This window comes from Saccopteryx leptura, chromosome 3 (genome assembly GCF_036850995.1).
Source record: "Saccopteryx leptura isolate mSacLep1 chromosome 3, mSacLep1_pri_phased_curated, whole genome shotgun sequence".
Classification (NCBI taxonomy): Eukaryota; Metazoa; Chordata; class Mammalia; order Chiroptera; family Emballonuridae; genus Saccopteryx; species Saccopteryx leptura.
In genome coordinates, this window is record NC_089505.1 from 55,193,331 (window position 1) to 55,217,353 (window position 24,023).

At 47.2% G+C, this 24,023-nt stretch overlaps 1 protein-coding gene across 4 annotated transcripts in view; it reads left to right on the forward strand.

Annotated features, from left to right (window-relative positions):
* The window catches only part of SCML4 (Scm polycomb group protein like 4), a 115,059-nt gene extending 92,697 nt beyond the window's left edge, over positions 1-22,362 (forward strand). Inside the window, exons 1-4 of one of the 4 annotated variants that reach the window (XM_066373538.1) lie at positions 5,255-5,409; positions 11,293-11,565; positions 19,274-19,419; positions 22,067-22,362. In XM_066373538.1, the coding sequence (XP_066229635.1) occupies positions 11,340-11,565; positions 19,274-19,419; positions 22,067-22,192 (498 nt within the window). In that variant the 5' untranslated portion in view covers positions 5,255-5,409; positions 11,293-11,339 and the 3' untranslated portion in view covers positions 22,193-22,362. Of the gene's footprint in view, positions 1-5,254; positions 5,410-5,536; positions 5,572-5,815; positions 5,939-11,292; positions 11,566-19,273; positions 19,420-22,066 lie in introns of those variants that run through there. The other 3 variants (XM_066373539.1, XM_066373540.1, XM_066373537.1) reach the window with 3 other exon arrangements.
* The last annotated feature ends 1,661 nt before the right edge of the window (positions 22,363-24,023 follow it).

A 24,023-nucleotide genomic window follows, 5' to 3' on the forward strand; every position in this document is an offset into this window, starting at 1 on the left:
GCAGGTGCCCGGAGGTCTTGGTGCTGCCGCTGGTCAGGGACCACCCTTCGAGTGATAAGTATGGGCTGTCCAAGGCCTGTTCACATAGGAATATGTATTTCAGGTTTTCAGGAAAATATATTTACCTCTGCTAGGACAATGTCTCCCCTGTATAAATGTTGCCACTAAAGATAATTCAATGTCCTGTGGAGGTGACCATGGGCTGGAGAAGACAAGAGGGTTGTGAGAGGACAGAGTGGTTGGGGAAGGTGGCACGTGTGCAAATGCAGGTAAAAAGGAGGAGGTTTTCAGGGCTGGAGAGGAGAGAAAAAGAAAGGAAAGAATGACAACAGGCAAATTTCTCAGTGTGGACTGACCACCACAGGCACCGGGGTCTCTGTTTTCCAACCCTCTTTACACATACACAACGGCACTTCATTCTGCCTATATTGTTGGAATCTGGGTCCAAATCTCATCTCCCTGCTAGATAGACTTGGGGAGAGGGCCACGTAGTCCCCAGAGAGCCTGACACAGAGTCTGCAGCAAATACTTATTGACTTAAATTCTATGCAACACACAGACCAACTTTTCTGCTCACCAAGAGTAGGGGAGATCTGGAAACCACAGGAGTAACAGCTGAACTCTTCTGTAAGATCTAATGTAGAGATTGGCTTCCTGCCTTTTGAAGGTTTAACATGATGGAAACAAATTGTTTACTTTTTGTTGAGCAGCTACGGATGGTAGGGGTGGGAGATAAGGAAGGACACTTATTCTTGAGGTGGGATGTGTTTGTCCCTTGGCTGGTGGTCTTTGAGCCAGGACCAGAAAACTATGGGAGTAACAGGCACTCCCGGTGTGTTCCATTATGGTGGGACCCATACAGCCAGCATTTAGAAATCTGATTCTGTGTTGAACCACAGATTTGTCTAATATCATAGCTCTACAGAGAATGACTCTGCTGAGAATATCTGTTTCCAAAAGATTGTTTATTCCAATGAGGAAATAGAGCTTATCCAGTGGCATCAGTCCCTTCATATAGAAACATCCATTTAGTCAGTCAGCAAATATTTACTGGGCTTCCCCTATTTGTGAGGCACAAAGGCCGCAGAGCCGAGGCCACACAGGAAGGCGGCAGCAGGAGGACACCGAGCCCAGGTCTCTCCGTGGCCCTTCGCTCTTCCTCCCAGCGACTCTGTCTGGGGGGCCCACTTGCTGGGTGGGGTGTGTGTTCTGTCTCCCAGCTCAGAAGCCTGATGGCACAAAATGGATGTACAAAAGTGGCTTGTGGGACACCTGTGTCACTTCTAACAAAGATGTAAAAGAACAAAACAACCCCCAGCTCCCATTTAGCAACATCTAGGCAGAAACTGCAGTCCAAGTGGACCAGTTCTCTGTTCTCCTTCGGGGTTTCCTGTCTTGGCCCCGGGAGTCTTTCATCCTGGAGCGTGAGCTCCAGCTGTATCCTTGCTGTATGGCAACCCCGCCAGGCGCAGCCCGTCACTCTAGACACCAGGAGGACCTTCTCTGCCTGAAAACCCACACAAAGGGGCCTAGTCCACCAGACATGAGGCATAGGTGGCCTGCTGTTTTAACTAGTATATAAAATGGCAGAGGGGAAAAAAACGAAGGAAGGCGTGTTTCTCCGGCCTCCCTCACAGCTGCTTGCCTCTGGTACTGGCTGATGATTGGCGTACTGCAGAGCCATGTCCATCCCACCACGGCCACGGCCGTGTGAACAGAGCGAGCTGTCTGCTCTCAAGCCAAGGGCTGGAAAGGGGGCCATTTGAAAGGAGAACAAAATATCAGGGTCAGCTCAGGTCTTAAGAACCTCACAGGAAGTTTTGATGGAAAGGTGAAGTCTGCAGCAGGTCCCCAGGCCTCATTAATCTTCAGACAGAAGGGTCCGGGAGCTGCCCAGCCAGCTCTTCCCGCACCGAACAGCAGACCTTTCCCAGTGCCGCGTTCCCAGCCTGAGCTCTGCCTGTGTGCCCACAGGGTTCATTTAGGAAAAGCTATTTATTATATTTTTAATGATATTATTCATTAAAGTGCAGTGTTAGTGCATTTTTTAAAACTTTGAGATAAAGGGAAAAATATAACCTTTAGTGAAAAAAGCCTGGCTTTTGTAGAATTTAAAATATATAGATTTTTACAACGCTCACTAATTCATTGGATCTTTTGCATTGTAATACTTAGGTTATCTTTTGAGTCCTGTAGACACTGAGGGAACAAGATACATATTTAAAAATTATTGGTTAAATGAATGAATGAATGAATGAGTGTTCCAATTAAGTTGTTGGATCCTCTCAGAGAACTTTAAAGATGAGACAAATAGCATGATATTGAATCATGTTGACCAATTTGATAATATATTTTAATAAGAAGTGTCTATATTAAAATGCACCAAAAATAAATTAAGATAACACTTTTCTTGTCCAAGATCACAAATAAAATTATTTTGTGGATTAAAGATGCCAACACCCAAGACTTGAGGGACAGAATGATAACGAATGCCCACTAGGCTCTTGACTGTTTGGAGAGTGCTTTCTATGAGGGAGTGTGGAGGACAAATAGAGCCCATACAAAGAGGTCATACAGACTCTTCCCGGAGGGCTGGTCTCAGAAATTCTTTAATATAGACACTCTGGCCCCAGCCCCATGTCCTCTTATCAAATAAAAAATCTGCTCCTTTGTCTGTGAGGCGAATCGTGCCTTCTGTGACGCCCCCACCCATCAGTCCCCTGTGAGTCACTCTCCAACTGGCCAGATAATGCTGTGGAGCCCTGGGTGAGCTGCGGACCTCTGGGTGAGCTGTAGAAGCCCCTGTGTCTCTGGAGGGCCTGTCCAAAGAGCCTCCTGCCTGTGATGAAAGAGGATGTAGGGGATGGGCCAGGCCTCTAAGGAAATCCAAGGAGGTGACCAACTTCCAGAATGGCTGTAATTGGAGACTCTCTCCACTCTTTTGGGCTGTTCCCCTGAGCTGATACGCTGAGCCCCTTTGGTGGGCCCTAAGATAGGGTCTGCTTAGCCACATCAGTATCTGCTGACCACATATCAGATGAAGCTAAAATGGCAAACCATGCCAAGAGGAACTGAAGCAACTTAGGAACCCAGAATTCTTCTAAGATAAACTTCATGTGCTCTCTTCTATTAGTGGGCAGTTTTTAAGTCTCATACCTAAGCTGTAAACCTTCTGAAAGCAATCCCATAAATTTCCTGGCAGAGAATTGGATAGCTCTTCCATAGCAGATACATCCTAGCTGCTACTGAATTAGTAATGACAGCTTCTATTCTGGAAATGCATAGTCAAGAGGAATGAAACAAATCCCCTTTTCCCAGTTATATTAGTTATTGACTGCTGTGTGACAAATGGCCCCAAAACTTGTGGATTAAAATAACATTTATTATCTCATCGTTTCTGTGAGTCAGGAGTTATGGTGCAACTTAACTGAGTTCTCTGGCCCTGTGTGTCCCACAAGGTGACAAGAACCTCAAAGCTCACCTAGGGAAGGATCTACTCCCTAGCTCATTCATGGGGTTGTTGGTAGGATTCAGTTTCCCACAAGCTGTCGGGTCATTGCGATGTAGACTCCCCAGCAGGGCACCTTGCACTAGGGCAGCTTGCTCCACAAGCATAAGCAATAATGCGAAGTACCGTGAGCCTTCCTAAAAGCCAGGGTTTCTCTATTCTAGCAACTCCAACATTTCCCTGATTGAGAACCTTATTTTCAAATTCCTCAGAGTTCTATGAAAGATTCAAAAGTGTGGGGGCTGTTAAGGAAACAGCATGACTGTGGATGAAAGTGTGCCCACTTTCGCCCTCCCCCACCTCCTGGCCATTCCCATGAGCCTTGGGGTAAAGTTGGCAAAGCTGCAAATAGAGGGTGGTTGAAGTCTGCTCTCCTCTCTGCTTGAGAATGAAAGGCCATTCATTATTCCAAATGGCTGACTTTGGGCAAAATTGCCTTTTGGCAAAATTTCTGCAGGAGGAAATCAACCCATAGGCTTAGAACAAAGTCTTAGGCAAACCAGAAATATCAAGTGGGTTAAGGAGCACTAAAGAAGGTCAGATGTCAGGCATTAAAATGATTGTTGGTTTCTGTGCATCGCATTAGTGGTAAGGTGACCAATTGTCCTCCTTTAGGGAGGACAGTCCTTCTTTTGTAAGTTCTGTCCTCCCTCAAAAAGTATCCTTCTACATGTCTTCCTTTTTGATATTGGAAGACTAAACTGTAAATGTCTGTATTCGATCGATGCCAAGTGGATCCGCTGCATGTGATGTGACGTATTTGTATTTGACATGACGATTCGTCAAGGATCAGTACAGTGCAGCCAGACGTGATTATGAGATGCACAAGCTCCTCACGGGAGACCTTGAGAGAGCGTGTGATATACCAAGCACACAAATGGCTTTGTATACTTCTTCCTGAAACACGACACGGCACATATGACATTGTAGACTCACGATTATTTCTTTCTCAGTGAATATTCAATCATAGACAGGTAAGCACAATTCACGTTTTATTAATTTATTATCTATTTAATAATTTCCAAATACATATAATCTTATTTACAAGTATTTTCCCAAAATCCGAGTTTTAAAGTGGAAATCTAACCTCACACTATATCTATTAATAACTCATTTTGATTAAATAGTTGCATAAAACAGATGGTTTTTCATTAGAAAATGATAAATACACCTAAATATCACTCCAAATTAGCGGTTTTGTTTGATATTTAGTTTTACTAAATGAGTACTTTTTTCTTACAATTATTATTAAAAATTAATAGGCATGTAAGCATAATTACAATATAAAATATTACAAATGCTTTTATTATGCATTTATCATATTATAGTGTATTATTGTTGCAATGAATAAAATGTTTCTTTTATTTACGATATTATTTTCTTCAATTTATTTTTGTCCTCCTTTTCATTGTAAAAAAGTTGGTCACCTTAATTAGGGGAGAAATGTACTTAAATGGACCAGAGGGGAGTCATAAAGTGGATTGTGAGGGCTGAGGGAGCTGAACTTAGAGACAAGCTTAAAGAGAAACTGTACTGGCCAGAGACCAAGTTAAGGGGAAATTTAATTGAAGCAAATGAAATGTTCAGCCTTATAGGTGGTATGGCCTGGTGCCCTTTGAACAGGGAAGGCTGGGGACAAGAGGCTACAGAGGGCCCTCAGGGAAAACATGATGAGCTTATCTGAGTAACAAGGGGCGGGACTGCGGGAGTAAAAATCGGCAAACCTCCGCCCCAGCCTCAGTGAAAGGCAGCTGATGGGCAGAGAGCTGCTGCTCGGTTCTGTCATCAAGAAGTCCTCTGGCCCCTCTGCCTCTCCCCGGCACCGAGCAAGGGTGGGGCACCGCTGGGGTCGAGAGGAGAGTGTGCAAGGCTGCCTGGTGGCAGAGACACAGCCACTCGAGGTAGGAAACAATGCCCCATGTGTCCCTGGCTCGGAGCAGGCAGGCACAGCTCTGCTGGGGACCAGCTGTTGTTTCCCGGCCTTCTCACTCCTGCCCCTTCCTTTCTGCTTCTCTCCCTGCCGGTCTCTGCGTTCCAGAGCTTCCTGGCTGCGCTCCTCAGGTGTGAGCATCGGGGACAGGCACAGCTCTTCGAGGGGCGGTGTCACCGGGCTGACAGTATTACTTTCTTTTCTAATCTGGGTTTCCAGGCTGGAGGTTTGTGGTGCTGCCGTCTCTTTCAGCAGCCCGGCCCCGCTGTTGACACCTGGCGCCCTCCGCACACTGAGCTGGTGGTTTCACCTTCTTGCCAGACTGGGCAGGGTTGTGTAGGCTGCCGGGCTGGGCAGACCTGCTGGTACTGATCCTGCGGCTGCAGGCTCCCAGCCGAGGTGACGAGGTGACGCAGCCGAGCCAACAGGAGAGAGGGCAAGCACCCTGTGCAGCTGCTCCTGCCGGTGGGAGGTTATGACCCAGGACGTGGGCAGATAAGGTGGGAGGTGGAGGGTGAGTGTATGTGTACATGAGAGAGAGAGAAAGCTGGGAAAGAATAGTGTCTAAAGCTTGGAATTTGGGGCTTATTATTGCACAAATAGATATTATTTGAGAATAATTTTGCAGGTGGAAGTATTGTTGCTTTTCATGGCTTCATTTGGTTAGAGAATCCAAGTAAAAGTACAGTTTAATTTTATTTTTAAAAATAAAATAAATAGTACAAGTTCACTTAACTGTGAGAAGTTAGGTTTTGATCCTAAATGACCAGGGGTCAACGCCAGCTGAACTGAAACTGAGTGAGGCGTGGGCGTGGTTTTATACATGTGAGTCCCTTCCCCTCCGCGCCGCTCCGCGCTGTGAGACTTTCTCTGGCTCTTGAATTTCTTCTTCTCGTCCGTCTGCCTCTTCTTGCTTTTCTCTGGAGGTTCTCCAGGTGCTCACGCCTGACTCTCCAGACTGTAGCAGGAGTGGGTTGTACCAGGCGTCCTGGAAGCCTCTGCAGGGGTGAGGGAGAAGGGGGGGTCCACATTCTCCTGACCCTGGAGTTTGTTCCCTAAACAGGGAGGCTTAGATACAGTTCAGGTTCAGAAGCAAGCAGGTGTGCCTTGAGACTTGAGTGGGTTTGAACACTTCTAGAGAGTTCTGTGGTTTCACTAATGGGTAGGCTTTATACACAGTGGCTGGGGAAATCAGAGTCCACAGATTAACAGTGGTGAAAATGGAACATTCAGGTTCTCCTTAAAGTTCCCAAGATGCTAAACCCTAACAAGGTGACAGGCTTCTTTGAACATGCCACTTTGCAGTGGCTTTTCTATGTGATCATACAAAAGCAGATTATTTCTTTTTCTGGAAGAAAGATTTAATGATTCACAAGTGGCATCCTTAGTCTCTAGGAGGCAAGGGTTGTTGTAGAAGGGAAGTGCATAAAACACCTTTTGTTTACCCTGCTTTGCTGAGCTGGTGTTCTCCATAGTTATTAAATGGCCTTAAATAGAGGCTGGGTTGGATCCTCTTCCTTAATGAGAGGTACCAGGGTTACAAGATACCTCACTCGTTTCAGATGAGAATGCAACAGAAAAGACCTGTGAACGTGGTCTGCACGCCTCTGTGTGAGAGGTTGGATCCGTGCTGGGCACTTGGGGCTGGCCGATCCTAGGTCTGCTGGCCCCCTCTGGTGTCCACTCACCAGTCAGCCACAAAACCACTTGAAAAGTGTAGTTCTCTAGTCAAGTACAGATTTGGTCCTTCTTTATCCAACTTTGAAGAGTGGTTTTAGGTACCAAATAATCCATGTGTCCTACTTTATTAAGTTTTTAAGCTACTAGAAGTTCTGCATACCTGTGATTCATCTACCTGTTTGCTGGATGCTTTAATGGTTTTTGAATAATATAAAGGGTATGTACCCAATAGGCATCTTTTTACCTGAAACAAGAGGAATTGGGGTTAGATGTGAGCAAGAAGCTTTAGGCAATGAAATTTGTAGCACAGTGATTAAAACTGTGAGGGAAATGATCAAATATGTGGCTCAATTATTTAACTGATTTTTCTCACCTGGTTGGGGCTAATTCAATACATTGCAGTGTTAATACACCACCTTTGCAATGTTTGAAATATCTGAATAACAGCTCTAGAAGTGTTTACTCAAGATAATTCTTAAAATTGATTCATTTCTTTTAACTTTAGCCTTTAGTCATCCTAAGCCTTGATCCCATGCCAGTAAAATCATAGTTTAACGGACTAATTATATTTTATTGAGATATAGTAAGTTATCTGTATGGCTATAAAAAAAATAATGTTCACCTGTTGTTGTGTCTTCCAAAAAGATATATGTTCAAGTCCTAACCCCCATATCTGTGAATGAGACAGACTTTCTTTGGAAATTGGTTCTTTGCACATGTAATCAAGTTAAGATGAGGTCATGCTGAATTATGGACCCTAATCCAATGACTGGTGTCCTTATAAGAAGAGGGTAGCCCTGGCCGGTTGGCTCAGCGGTAGAGCGTCGGCCTAGCGTGCGGAGGACCCGGGTTCGATTCCCGGCCAGGGCACACAGGAGAAGCGCCCATTTGCTTCTCCACCCCTCCGCCGTGCTTTCCTCTCTCTCTCTCTTCCCCTCCCGCAGCCAAGGCTCCATTGGAGCAAACATGGCCCGGGCGCTGGGGATGGCTCTGTGGCCTCTGCCTCAGGTGCTAGAGTGGCTCTGTCGCAACATGGCGACGCCCAGGATGGGCAGAGCATCGCCCCCTGGTGGGCAGAGCATCGCCCCATGGTGGGCGTGCCGGGTGGATCCTGGTCGGGCGCATGCGGGAGTCTGTCTGACTGTCTCTCCCTGTCCTGTTTCCAGCTTCAGAAAAATGAAAAAAAAAAGAAAAAGAAGAGGGTAATTTGGACAGTCACAGACACACAGGGAGAATGCCATGTGACAGGAGACGCAGAGATTGGAGTGATGTGTCTACATGAAGGGACACCAAAGATTGCTGGCAACCACCAGAAGCTAGAGGGGCAAGGGAGGGTCCCCTCCTGATGCTTTTGAGAGAGCACAGCCCTGCTGACACTGGATTTCAGACTTCTGACCCCCAGAACTGTGAAAGAATACACTTCTGTTCTTTTAAACCACAAAGTCAGTTGTAATTTCTGCATACTTAGAAAACAAATATCCTGAAGTATATCTAAAATCATCCCTTGTCCCACCAGAGGGACGCATTTAACACTTAAGGAGATGCTGGGCTGGGTATTCTGTGACAGTCCCTTTCAGTCCTGTAGTTGGATGACAATGGCCTTCATTGTATCAGTCAGATATGATGTAAGCATCAGCATCCTATTTTTAAGGGTGAGGAAAGGCTGCTTTCACCGGGTTTGAGCAGATGCTTCTCACCAATTCTGAACGGCACTCTGGTGTGTGTGCCTGATCCTGATGTTCACTCCCAGGCTTCCTGGGAGCTACAGGCTGTGCAGAGCCATGGCTGGGGTTTGGGGATGTCCCCCTGGTTGCCTGCCCAGCTGACTTCAGAATAACTGGCACATCATTTGCTGAGTAGAGGGCTAAAGCTTGATGCTCTCTTGAGTTGGTTTTACTTTCTAGTGAATTCATTTGGATCATAGCCCAGAAACTGGCTTTTATTACCTTTGATCTCATCCATGATCATCAGCAATTTTTAAATCAATCACATCCATGTTCCCTTTTTCCTCATTTTCACACATTGTTGTAGGAGAACAGTCTTCCATCTGCATCTGTATTTTCTAAGTGCAGAGCAGATTAGTGAGTTATCTGGACTCTTTACCTTAGACTACCTCAATTCCATAGACATATTTAATTTGGATTTAAAATACTTAATAAACAGAATAAATGTTTCAGTTCAGTCTTTTTTCATTGTTTATAATGCATCTACATGAAGAATTTATCTTTAATCCTTTATAGTCTGAATTTTAATGTGTATTCTGTGTGATGGTGCTCACTGCTAAACTGGCGCAAGTGTCTACTCAATAAATATTTGTTGAGTGCCCTCTGTATGTCATACACTGTGAGCTGCTTCCTCACGTACACCAAAGCATCTGCCACTGAGGACACAGAAAGGGTTAGAGTCACAGCCTATGAGAACTTTCCAATAAAGGTACTGTAATGACAGTCTTACCATTTACTGGCTTAGAATGATGCTGGCCGATAGGAGATGCTCAATCAATGTTAGTTTTCATCTTCCTCACTCCATTCAGGAAGCAGCCTAGTATATAGCTCTGGAGCCTGGTCCATTTTGGAATGTTTCTGCTGGTGTCTTCAGACCCAGAGGGAGGAGATGTAGGAGCCCACCAAGGCGACGGTGCAGAGCTCCAGGCGCCTGAAGACATCTCGCAGCCTCCGTTAGCCGCAAGCATAAGGCGCAGAGCATGCACACGCCAGGGCGGCTCTGCTTGCTTACGTCCTAGTGGCCAAAGCAGTGTGTGTTGGACTTGGCTGTACAACGCTCTCAAGAGCATGTTCACACCTCATTCTGGGCTTCTGCAATTACTTTTTAAAATAGCTTTATTGAGATATAATTCATGTATCGCACAATTTACCCATTTAAAGTGGTTTCTAGTATATTACCAGATATGTACAGCCATCACCACAAGTGTAGGATATTTTCAACACCTCAAAAACTACAAACCCTTTAGCTAGCACCCTCTATCCCTCAACCCTCATGTCCTAACTAACCACGAATCTACTTTATGTCTGTATAGGTTTGCCTGTCCTGAACACTTTATATAAGTGTGATCACCTCATATGTAGTCTTCTGTAGCTGGCCTCTGTCACGTAACACACTGTTCAAGGCTCACCTACTGTATCAGTATCAGTCTTTCCATTCTTTCTATGCCTGAATAATACTCTATTGCAGTGGTCCCCAACCTTTTTTGGGCCACGGACCGGTTTAATGTCAGAAAATATTTTCACGGACCGGCCTTTAGGGTGGGACGGATAAATGTATCATGTGACCGAGACAAGCATCAAGAGTGAGTCTTAGACAGATGTAACAGAGGGAATCTGGTCATTTTTTAAAAATAAAACTCGTTCAGCCTTAAATATAAATAAAGCGGAAATAATGTAAATTATTTATTCTTTCTTTGTGGATCGGTACCAAATGGCCCATGGACCGGTACCGGTCCATGGCCTAGGGGTTGGGGACCACTGCTCTATTGCATGGATAGACCACATTTTGTTTGATCATTCATCAGGTGATAGCCATTTGGGTTGTTTTGACTATTATGAATAGTTTTTCTGTAAACATTCATGCACAAGTTTTTATGTGATCATATGTCATATGTTGTTTTTTTCTCTTGGGTATACACCTAGCTGTAGAACTGCTGGGTCATATGATAGCCCTATTTTTAACCATTTAAGGAAGAGCCAGGCTGTTCCAAAGAGACACACCATTTTACATTCCCATTAGTGGTGTACCAGGGTTCTGGTTTCTCTACAGCATTTCCAGGTAGGGAAGGCAGTGAAGGTAGGCACACAGAGAGAGTGCAGGGAGGTCAGACATGCCTGCAGAGACAGCCAGAGGGAGAGAACCATGGAGAGGGGAAGACCTTTGTTTGAATTTTATTTCCAAGTCATCAATCACCAAAATAATTACTTTTCCTCTGGACATGGAAGGCTTGTCTCCCAACACCTATGATAATATGCCCTGTTGGTGAGGCCAGTGTCAGTCTGCGGAGAGGTGAGCTGTTTGGGATCAGGCCACAGAGCCCATTCCTCCTCATCTGTCCTCACAGGCAGTGGCACCTCGACTGCTGGGGAAGGTTTGCCAAGACTGAGCGCCAGGTGGCCCCTTGAACTGCTCTCTGATCTCTGCTTCTCTCCCCTGCTTCCTTGCTTAGCAAAAACAGTCACCACAGAGGAGTGCCGCCTGGTGAGCCCTGTGGGCATGAGCCGCTACAGCGTGGACCCCTCCGCCTTCAGCCACAGGGGCTCCTTGCCCACCTCGTCCTCGCTGTACTGCAAGAGGCAGAACTCTGGAGATGGCCCAGCCCCTCCCGTCGGTGGTGCCCGCACCAACCCCATGTCCTCTGGAGGCCCCTTGGCACCTGGGCTGAGGCCCCCAGGCTTCAGCCCCAAGAGAAACGGGACCTCTCTGGAAGGCAACAGATGTGGTAATGTAATGCATGCATTGGACTGGCTCCCCTGTGACTTACCCCCTTCTGTCCATGCCCTGGGACCCCCGCGTGTAGGGGGAGGAGGGGACAATGGCTGTTGAACATGGGAACACTGGGAAATTAGAAGTTTCTATAAGCCCCTTCATGAATTTTTGTTGTTCCCGGGGACAGCTGATGTCAGCCTTGGACGATAAGAAAGGAAGTGGAGTACTAGAGTCGGCTAGGTGTAGGAGTAAGTAGACCCCAGAATGTACAATGGCTCTGGTGCAATGGAAGTTAACTTTTTGTTCAAGAGACCAAGCTGGGTATTCCTAGTTGGTGGGAGCATCCTGGTTCAGAGGCCCAGGCTCTGTTCCTTTTGTGGCACTGCTGTCCCCAGGCCTCCAGGCCCCGGGCACCTAGTGGGTGGAAAGGGAAAGAGTGGGTGGGGAAGGTCACGTCACTTCCACTCACATGTCTTTGGCAAGAGCTGGCCATTTTGCCGCACTGAACTTGAAGAGGGTTGTAGAGGTGTGGGCTAGCTTTGTGCCAGGAACAAAAAGAACTCGCTGTCTGTAAAGAGTTTTCTCTTGCAGAGTGGATGACACTTGCAGGATACAAATACATGGGCTGGACCAGAGTTCAGCAGAATTCCCACAGTGCTGATTATAATGCTACACCTGTCTCACCCATCACAGATCACTTGCTGGGATGCAAAGTGTTGTCATTCTAGGGATAGCTTGGTGTCTATTCTGATTTTTTTTTTTTTTAATTTATCTTGAGCTTCAGTATTTCATCAATGAATAGAGACTGTGGAGCATAGTGGATAATTACATGGATTGTGGAGCCAGGTGACCTGGGCTGAAACACTGGACCTGCCATTTTCTGTTTGACCCTTTACAAGTCTGAGCTTCTCTTTACCTCAATTTTCTCACCTGTAAAACTAGAATAAAAATAACAGCACCTACCTCATAGGTTTGTTGGGAGGAGTAAATAAGTCCATATGTAGATTTAGTACAAAGCTTAGGACAAAGTAAGAGCTCCATAAATGTTAATTCACTAAAAATCACGTGAACACACCCCTCGACAGAGCCCGCAGCATCCTTTCAGTAGCTGAGAACAGCTGAGGACAGGAGGCCCAGGCCGACGAGACAGGGAGTCTTCGGTGGGCTGGTTGTCCTCTTTGGCAAGCCACACTTCTGTCCTGGGCCTTGGACCTCTCCACCGGTGGCCCTGAAAAGCCACAGCAATGAATTCCTTCGTATGACCCAAGGTCCCCCTTGTACTTCCTGCAAAGAGCTCTGCCCGTCCCCAGTGAGGCTCTGTGGCCAAGGACAGAGAGGGAAGCAGGGCCCCTCAGGGAGGGCAGTTCTGGGGGGCCCCTCCCCGACACTCTCACACAGGGCCACTGACCAAGCAGCAGGTTCCAGTCGGCGGAGACTAGTTTTCAGAAGGGAGAGACGCTGTTCCATCCGGCCTCTCAGGACAGGAGAAGAAGAGCGAGATCTGGCACAAACCAGTGTCTGGTAAACGAGGGGCAGCACTTACTTCCCAGGTTTCTCCTCAGTTAGGGTGACATCTGTCCTATCGTAGGTATTCAGTAAACATTCCTATCTCTGTCTCACCCCGCCCCCAGTGCCCAGTGCCCTCCTGTTGTCCCTGGTTCTCAAAGCTCTCACCTAGTGTCCCTCTTCCCTTTACACATCTCCTCCTCTCAACCTCGTCTCCTAAACCCAATTCCTAGTTGCTCACAGGACCACCCTGAGTAAATTGGCTCACAGTCCTAAGAGTGTTGCCTTTTTTAAAAAAAGAGACATTTGCGCTACCCCTCATTCAAGTTGGTGAAATCTCAGGCCCTACCCTATGTTTTAAGTGTAGGGGTTCAAGCAGTAGGAGGAAGACACAATCTGAATGGAGAGAACTATCACTTGCTGTAGAATTCCCTGCCTCCTCCCAGTCCATCTGGTCCCCCTGGTTTAGGGGAATCCTGGACCCATCAAAGTGGTCTCAAGGGAGCCCAGCTCCCCAAACCCCTTGCTGCCTCCTCCCATCCCAGTTGTAATCACCCTCCCTCCTGTCCTTTATTTGTATCCTCACCCTAGTCCTTTGTTCTCCTGGAATTAGACCCTGATCCGCTGTCTGAGTAATCTACCAGAGGGGAAGCCCAGACCCTCACTTGGAACCGGCTCTGAAAAAGCCTGGCACCCTTTTGGCACCCTGGCTGCACCCAGGAGAGCCCCACTAGCTCAGGACTTCTGCCCTTCAGGACCTTGGGTGAGATCGTAGAAACAGAGCCTCCAGTGTCCGCTGCCTTCTACCCCAAGCAAACCATTAGCTATATCCTGCATATTGACTGTCTTCTACAATTTAGAAATATTAGTGAGAACTTTGTCTAATATTCTATTAAGTTTTCCCTCTGCACGAAGAACGGCTCAGTATTGCTGTGAAATCGCTCATAGTCATCAGGACCCCCTAGGGCTGTGGGATGTTCACAATCACACAACTCCCAACCTCCTTGGAGTAAAGCTGCTTCAGCATGTAATAGTTGAAAGTCATTGTTGAACCTTTATGATACACTGAATGAAAATGAAACTATTTGCCCTTTGGAGGTGCATTAACCCGTCAATGCTCCAACAATTCCTTTTAATCAGTGCTTTCTTTAGGGTGCTAAATGGAACCACAGATATCAGGAAGAGCCAGCCAGTCAGGCACATTCTCAGCATCAAGATGCAGGAAGCGGGGCCCTGACCGGGTAGCTCGGTTGGTTAGAGCATCATCCCGATATGTCAAGGTTGTGGGTTCCATCCCTGGTCAAGGCACACGCAAGAGTCAAACAATGAATGCATAAATAAATGGAACAGCAAGTCAATGTTTCTCTCTCCCTTTCTCTCTCCATCCTTTCCTCCCTCTCTAAAAATACATTTTTTGAAAAGTGAGAGAAGCGGTAGGGAGAATAAGGGGACAGAGGCCAGTGCTGGCACCTCTGAAAGAGATTTCCACTTCTGCTTACATATCATTGACTAGAATTTAGTCATGTGACCACAAGCTGCAAGGGAAGCTGGGAAATATAGTTTCAATTCTAAATAATGATGGTTCCAGCTGGAAATCAGGGATTCTATTACAAAGGAAAAAGTGGGTAGGCAACTGGCAGTCTCGGCCACACCTCACGATTGGACGTGTTCATTTTCCCTGCTTCCTCCCATCACACTGTTTCCTCGTCTCGAGTGCTTCCTCTCTCCAGTTCCAGTAGGAACCAGACTCTCTGCTTCGGGAGATTCCTGCTCATATTTCTATCCTCTGCAGCCCCAGGAAAGGGGCCTGCTGCTTCATGGCAAATACTAAACAGCTGTTTATTAAGCCCCTAGCCCTCGGAGGTTCTGGGGCATGGGGAAGAGGAAATGGGAGCAGACAGGACGCCAGCACCCTGCCCTCTTTACCCAGGGTCTCTTTGCATTTGCAGAGTGAGGTTCTATGTATGCTTTGCTTGAACAAAATTTGCACATTTAAACACACTTGGAAACTGTGGAAATAAGCCATGCTTATTTGAGTGGCAGTGTATTCAAGTAGGAGAGAAAACATTTAGCTTCCTTACCCATTTGTCACCTAGCTGCCTGCTGTGGGCCGTCTGGAGGGCTATTAAGTTTTCCCTCTGCCCAAAGAACTGTTCAGTATTGCTCTGAAATTGCATCTCAAGTGAAAGCAGTTGGTATTAAGGAACCATACCTCTTTAAGAGGGTTTGACTCAAGTCATAAACTCTGGAAGAAACCTAGACATGGATTTTCTCCCATGGTGCTAATCAAAATGGATTAAACCACAGAAGCCAGACAACTGCACGAGGCTGAGGGCAGGAGAGTAGGAATCGATGACATGACAACCTTACCAGCTTTCTCTGTCACGTGACTGTCACCCTGGCCACCTGCTATCTTGATATATCATACCTATCACCTCTGCCAGTGGCCTCGGAAGGGACGTATTCATAGGACACATTTCCCTGGTTTTGTTTGTTTGTTTGTTGCTGATACTCAGGTGAAATTTTGAGAACTCTCTTCTGTCTCTCATCCACGACACAATTACTAAGAGCTATAGGGAGGTTTCAGATAACAAAAGCATCCTGCCTCTTGCATTTAACAGGACATGCTGAAAAATTCCCAAGCACAAACTAGATCCAAGCTTTAGAATTAAGAAACAAAGCAAATCTGACATTGTTATTACCACCCAAATGCTTCCCCTGGATTCGAGTGTGCTTCCATAGGATATGGCCCTAGGTGACAGAGGTGATTCCACCAGAAAAAGAGTGTGTGATGGGGACAGGGTGACTGAAGGGATGCAAGCAAAAGCCTATTCATTCTGGGGAAGAGAGTTGCAGTGACTGAGACTCAGAGAGGTTTTGGACCATCCTGGCCGGCAGATATGCCAGGGGATATCCTCCCATGTCCAGGGATGAAGCCGTGAGCAGTGCAGATGTGCGACCTGTTCTCTGACAGGAGGCAGTCCCAGGAGACAAACATTAACAACGGCACAGACTTAAGTACAGCTGTGACTGTTGCTCCAAAGGAAAAGTGTGAATGCTGTGGGAGATACGAAGGGGTGGCCGGGTCTACTCTGAGGCGTCAGGAAAGGCGTGCAGAGCCAGCTGGATGGGGAAACGAGAGCTGGCGGGGGAGGGGGCAGAGGTAAAGGGGGTGGTGGAGGCTTCCTGGCAGAGATGACATTGCTGTCACAGTGTCTGCGGTGGCAGAGAAAGGAGCCAGCCCGGCTCGGCCGCATTTCCAGCCTGTGGTCTCTCCTTGTCTCCAGAGACTTCCTTGCTCATCGTGCAAGCATGCCAACTGGTCTGCAAGGAATAAAAAAAAAAAAAAAACCTGATTAAAATCTAAGGATTGATCAGGCCCTCTTCTATCTATCATGTCCCTCACCTCATCATGAAAATTGTTGTAATAGAAATAATAAAAACAGCACTGTTTCCCAGATCGTGGGCTGACCCAGACACACCCTCTGCATTACCTTGCTTCTAAGAAGGATGCATTGACGAAGACCAGGTGACTAGGGGGAGCTGAGAACAGACCTCCCTCCCCACTGCCCTCACCCCGTTTCCTCCCAGCCCAGCTCTAGCTGCTGAGTCCAAGAGGCTGAGGGATCCATGGGCAGACAGCCCGAGGAAGGGCACTGAGGGTTCCTGTGGACACTGACGGGCTTTCCTTCAGGAGCCAGCCCAAAGCTAAACACTCACTTGATTCTGACAATATTCTGGAGAAACTGAGGCCCTTAGAGAATGGTCAGGACCCAGAAAGTGACCAGAAGCCTGGCCGCTGACGCTTCCTCCAGTGGGCTCCGCACATGGACAGAGATCAAGCTCTTGGGTGGAGAAGCTAGCTCCCTTAACGTTGCAGGACAGCCTGTGGTGTGAAGGCACCAACAGTGTCTTAGGTGGAAGGGACCTTAGAGGTCTTCCCCACCTCCCTTCCTTCTTGTCGAAAAGCACAGAGGCACTCACATCGCTAGCAGGCGGTAGGGATTGCTGATTCTCAGCTCGCTGCCCAGTCCATTCTTCTGATGACTCGACTGTTAGCTCCTAAGTTTTCTCTGAATTAGGAATACACAAAAGGAAGTTGTGCATGTGCTTGTGGGTATGTGTGAGACAGAGAGAGACTCAGAGACAGCACCACAAGTATCCGTGCTGTGACAATGTCAAGGGGCTGCTTTGAACCCCGATTCATGGTCACTTTACTCCTGGGGAATGGGAGTTCAGCTATTGAAATGACAACAACCATCTTTAATTACACATCCATTCACAACTGGGTTTCCCGTCTCACATGTCTCCAGCAGCCAGTAAATGGACATGACCACACACAAAGTTCTCTGCACTGGAGAATGCCGCCTCCCCACAGGCTCTGGGTGAGCACTGCGCATACCCTGTTCTTTTAGGAGCAAGGTTTTCCACAGCCATCGTATTTTCCCAATGTCCAATCACATCTGCCTGGCTTGGCTCTGTCAGGCCTTAACCATCTGTGTCCCTGACACCGTCACAAACGCTGGAGGGGGCAAGTGTATTGAGTATCTCTGTGGGCAGAGACCGCTGCAGAGGCCTTGCCAACCTGCCACCGGGAAGTTCCAGTCCTCTTCCTTCCAGAGCGAGTTTATGTGCTTTGGAATTTGAGCAACACCCAAGGTATGGCAGGTTTCCTGCTGCCCTATTTTGTATGACTAAAGGGCCCCAGAGAGGCTCCTAAGCCAGGCCAGGCCACAGCCCTTCCAGCCTGGAAAAGTAAAAATTGCCCACGGCTGGCACCTGGGACCAGGAGGGCAGCCACTTTCCCTCCTCGGCCATTACTGGGAGCGCCTCCTCCACACAGAAGAAAACATTGGCCTTGCTCAGCCCTGCTCCCTGACCTTGCCCAAAGGAGCCTAGGTCCCCATCGATGAGGCTGTGAGTCAGTCTGGTCTTTTTCATTTCTATTGAATACAGGAAATGAGATATGACCTCTGCTCTGATCACTCTAAAATCGTTCTTGGCACCACAGACTTCAGCCTTTGTAATTTCATCACTCTGATTAATGCCGAAGTTCCGATGGGGCGGGATCCAGAGGCGAATGCAATCTCCACGCTGCCTCGTCCCATGTTGAGTGCAGATGTCTTTAAAGGCGGTGGGATCCTCTCTAATGAGCATGCATCCATGTTCAGATGGCTCCAGGGACCACTGCAAAAGTTTCTCTGCAGAATTCCCCATGCCAGACCACCTTGAGGGACCCTTCCTGGTCCAACAAGGAAAAGGCAAGGGAAATCTCAAAATAAATCTAATTCTCAACATATTTAGGACAGGCTCGGAAGTGCAAGCTTTTCTGGGCACTAATGGAGAACTGTGCATGTCTCCAGCACATCACACAGAGGAGGGAAAGAGACACAGACAGCACAGCACCCTGAGACTGGCGAAGGCAAGTAGAAGCGAAGGATTCCCCACTTCTAATTTAGGGTGATTCTGTGGGAAAGCGGCTTCATTGTTCAGCGCTTAGACCTTTTTTTTAGGCCTGAAAATAGGATTAAGGATCAGCCACACGAGGCTCTTGTATAAGTTATTTATATTGTGTCTGCCAAATATATTGAATCATTTCACATTGATTGACCCAATTTTACAACTACATTTACTTAGAACCATGGAGGAGCCTGAAATGAGAGGGTACCGTCTTTCACCAAACGCTTTGCCCGGGACCTGGCACAGAAGAGATGCTCAGTAGATATTTCTAGAATGAAGGGGATGGGGTAAGGTGAAAAAGGTCATCCTCAGGAAATTAAAATCTAACTGGAGGGTCCAGAGGAGTACACGCATAACTGTAATGTGAGGCAGACTGGAAAGCGTCTTAAGAGCAGAAACAAACAAGAATTTGGTGATTAAAGGGGAAGGAAGGTGACGTTCAGTTGGTAAGACACAGACCCGCTGCCGGGGAAGGGGTCCCCCCGGGCTCTGGCGGCTGGTGGACCTGCTGTGGGAAGGGGGACAGCAAGCGTCTCTGGGACAGAAGCCCAGGCACCACCTAAAGGTGGAGAGGGGAGCTAGGGGAGCACTGGGTCACAACCACAGTGCAGCCACTCGCGGCCCTTCTCTGTCACAAGAGGTCACTCAGGCCGCAGCCTTGAACTCGAGGGCCAGGTGGGACAGGCAGCACAGTGATGTGCTGAGGCCCTCGCCCTGCTCTCTAACGGTCTCACTCTCCACACTCGCCCATCCAGCCTCAAGCCCTTCTCCAGACGGGCAGGATGGCAGGCGGCCACGGAGCAGGGACCCGTCCACCTGGACTGTGGAGGACGTGGTCTGGTTTGTGCAGGATGCCGACCCGCAGGCTCTGGGGCCTCACGTGGAGCTCTTCAGAAAGCATGTATGTGTGTGGTGGTGGGGGGGAGGCCAGGGGGGGGGAGGCCGGGGCAGGGGGGGGGTTCAGGGAGCTGTGAGCTGTGTGGCTGGGGCACCACTCAAGGAGGACAGTTGGAACCACAGGTGTCCTAGGGCACAACAACCACTTATTTTGTTTTAAAAGGATATTTGTCCCATCTCTGCCATCATTTTGGCCTTTAACAGGAGTTTCTGTTTTCCTGCCCATTCACCCATCTGTCCATGTATTCAACAAATATTTATAACCACCTGCGATATGCCACAGACTGTATGCATACCTGTCCCTAAGCTGTTTGAGGGTTACATGAGAAGAGGCACACTGTGTTCAGCATGGCGCCTGGCTTGGGGGTGGCCTCTGGTTAGCGGGCATTGTTAGGAGATTATGAAATATTTAGTAAAAAAGGTAAGAATTAATACTTTACCTGCTAAGCTTATTATTTCAGTTTTCTGTTGCCATTATAACCAATTACCACAAATGTAGTAGCTTAAAGCAACACATTTAAAAATATTTAAATTATTGGGGTGACATTGCTTAATAAGATTATAAAGGTTTCAAGTGTATACTTCTATAATACCTCATATCTATATTGCATTTTGTTCCCACCCAAAGTCAAGTCTCCTTCCTCAACCCTTTAGCCCCTTCTACCTCCCCTCAATCCAAAACGACACAAATTTATTACTTTACAGTTAGTGGGTCAGGTCTGACAGGGGTCCCACCAGGACAAGGTCAAGGTGCCAGCAGGGCTGACATTCTTTCTGGCGGCTCTCGGGAGAATTCATTTTCTTGCTTTTTCCCACACAGCATTATTGACAGGGTGTCTAGACCCACCCTCATTTCTTGGCTTCTATCCCCACATTCTCATCCTCAAAGCCTTCTTCCACTTTTAAGGACCCTGTGATTACATTGCTCCCCCAACCCCCAACAATCCAGGATACTCTCCCTGTTATAAAGTCAGCTGATTGGTAGCCTCATTTTCATCTGCAAACATAACTCCCCTTTGCCGGGGAACCTAACATATTCACAGGTTTTAGGGATTAGGACACAGGCATCTTGAGGGAAGGAGAGGGAGCGTTCTTCTGTCTCCTACAATTACCATTAATTTTTTCCCGCCTGTGTCTCATTTTATGCGGTGATTCTGTTGTAGATCTGAGAAGGGTCCTTATCTAACCCGACACACACATTTTAGTAGGGATATATTTAGTAGGGATATGTTGTAGATCTGAGAAGAGTCCTTATCTAACCCGACACACACATTTGGTAGGGACCTCACCGAACAGTGAGGCCTTGTGGGTTATGCTTAGACAGAGCTGGGTGGGAGGAGCCTGGTTATATTCCAGAGTGATGGGAGATGGTGAAAGTCTAGGAGGTGGGGTAAAGAGATAAACTAGGCAATGAGACCCCTGGGAGGACTTACAGATGAGATTTGCCCACTGCCATTTTGCTAAGGGCATGGAGGGTGAGTGACAGAGTCAGTGCTTCATCAATAACGGAAGGGCTGGATAGATGAACGAGAGGGACTGTAATCCTGGCACAGTTATGTAAATACTATAATTGTGCCTCTTCTCCCCACCCAAAAGTCAAGTCATTTTTATCCTTTGTCTCTAGTGAACAGAAAATAGCACTATGGGTTAATAAGGAAGCTCAGCCCTCATAGGTCCATGAATTCAACATGTATTCTGGGGGTTACCATTTTCAGAGACAAATGGGAACAATGCCAGGACCTCAAGAGATTGGCATTCCCCTAGTAGTTCTCTGTGCTAATCCGTGGGATGAAGCAGGTGCATTATTTATGTTGTATACCACACAGCATTATTGACAGGGCTAAAAAACACCCAAACTACCTCATAGAGTGTAATTAACAATCTGGTGATCAGCTAAAGGTAGGTGGGTTTACCAAGAAAAGAAACAAGAGTTTAGGATGATGGATGGAAGTCAGGGCCTTACTGAACAGAAAGGGAACCATGAGTTTCAGGGTTCCATGGATGACACTTTGTCTTAGTCAGTTCAGGCTGCTATAACAAAGTACCATAAACTGGTTGGCTAATGAACAATAGCAATTTACTGCTCAGTTCTGGAGGCGGGAGGCTGAGATCAGCCTGGTCTGCTTCCGGTGGGAGCCCTCTTCCGGGTTACAGACTGCCACCCTCCCATTGTATAAGGACTCTAATCCCATTCACAAGGGCTCCACAATTGTGACTTAATTACCCCCCAAAGTAACCACCTATTGGAGGTTAGGATTTCAACATATGAGTCGGGCGGGTGGCGGGGGAGCAAACATTCAGTCCATGGCACACGTCTTGCTCATTTTAGCCCTAGCTTCGATGAGGAGATAAACACCATATATTGGATATCAGAACCAAGCTGGGTTATGTTTGAGTCCTTCAATCAAGATTAAAAAAAAGAATATGAAAGAACCATTGTACTAATTTACCCCAGGGAGATGATGGGAAGAAGAGCATATAGAATTTTTACTTTATCTTTTAAAGGCGACCTTACTTTGGGACTAAGAGAATGTGTGTCTGAGCAAATCCATACCCCCTTTACCACATCCCCTGACCACACTGTCACTGTAGCCACTGTCTGATGACTGACCATCTTCTGGATTTTCTTTGTCCTGATCCTGTCCCAACAGGAGATCGATGGCAATGCTCTCTTGTTGCTGAAGAGTGACATGATCATGAAATACTTGGGCCTGAAGCTGGGGCCTGCGCTGAAGCTCTGCTACCACATTGACAAACTGAAGCAGGCCAAGTTCTGAAGGCTTTTAGAAGCTAGAAGCGAAATCTGGACAGCAGATCTCGAGACCATCTTCTGCCTTCTCAACATCCAGCCACCCTCACAGAATAACTCTCTCCTGAAGAGCAACAGCCACAGGGACGTGGGCATTCTACAGAGCTTGTGAATCTCCACCTTTTCAAAAATTTAACCTGGCTCTTTTGAAAGGTTCCTTTGTGTTCATGATTTGCCAAAAAATTACAAAAATGCCTATTATTTGTAACATTCTTGATAGGTCGGTTGGTATTAGAGTGGGTCTTATATTTACACTGAGAGAGTAGAGAACTGAATGCCAATGCCCAAGGAGACCCTGATGTTTTCAAGAATGTGAGAAGAACATTTGGCTCTGCAGGCCTTGTGGGGACACCCACCACAGCACCACCTGTCCTTGACTCTGACCTGGGGACCTATCATTGTGAGCCTTGCTTGATTCAGCTCTGGAAGCTGTCTTTTAAGGATAAATGCCTCACCTTGCACTATCTGGAAAACTTGAATTCTTTTGCTCTCTCAAAAAGAAGACAAAAATCTTTTCTAGTCCTCATCATCTGAAGTACTGTGTTATCGCACTAGAGGGCAGACTGCTAATGGAATTTCAGACCCTCGATGCTGTAGCCTGAGAATTCGCTCCTCAGCAGACGGGTTAGAGTTTCTGTGAACAGGAGCGAACCCACACAGACATAGGGAATTTATTCCAAGGTCAGCACCGCAGATTACAACTTGGGAAGACTTGATTGCCTCCCAAAGGTAATTGGAAGGAAACTGTCTTCTAGAAGGTTCTAGTTCATATCCAATCATTATTACTGACTGAGATGCACAAGCAGCAAAGGGAAGAATCTGGAATTGCATTCTTCCCAGATGGGGCTTTGGAGTTTCTTTCCTTCCAGAATCCTTACTGAGGTGTCAGTATGTTGGCATGCCGAAAAGTCTTAGTGACATTTTACCATGGGTGTTTCTTTAAAAATGAAGAAAAATGTCTCAACTAAGCTTTAAAATGGGAAGAGTGCTGATTTCTAGGTACATTGCTGGATTATGTGGTTGTATCTGTGGCTAATTTTTTTAGTCCTCAACAAATACACAGACATGCTATTATTGGGTTTAATTCAATTTACAAATAGGTTTTCTTTCTTCACTGTGGAATAATAGGGGAAAAATTGATTTTCTAACCCTTTGCAGCTACGTCCAGGGAATGACGATGCAATCACAGTTTACTAGGCAGAAGGACAACTTTGTCTCCTCTCTTCTTTTCATCCCTCTCCTTCTTCTCTTTCCCTCCTCTTTGTTTCCTTCTTCTTTCACTGAACAACAAACATATCTTCAAAAAAAATTCACCTTTGCCATGGGCATATCCTCTTCCTTAAAAGCCACCCACAGGCCCTGGCTGGTTGGCTCAGCGGTAGAGCGTCGGCCTGGCGTGCGGGGGACCCGGGTTCGATTCCCGGCCAGGGCACATAGGACAAGCGCCCATTTGCTTCTCCACCCCCCCCTCCTTCCTCCCTGTCTCTCTCTTCCCCTCCCGCAGCCAAGGCTCCATTGGAGCAAAGATGGCCTGGGCGCTGGGGATGGCTCCTTGGCCTCTGCCCCAGGTGCTAGAGTGGCTCTGGTCGCGGCAGAGCGACGCCCCGGAGGGGCAGAGCATCGCCCCCTGGTGGGCAGAGCGTCGCCCCTGGTGGGCATGCCGGGTGGATCCTGGTCTGGCACATGCGGGAGTCTGTCTGACTGTCTTTCCCCATTTCCAGCTTCAGAAAAATACAAAAAAAAAAAAAAAAGCCACCCACAGTGTTGGAGGTGAGGAGGTGAGTACCAGACTGCGATCT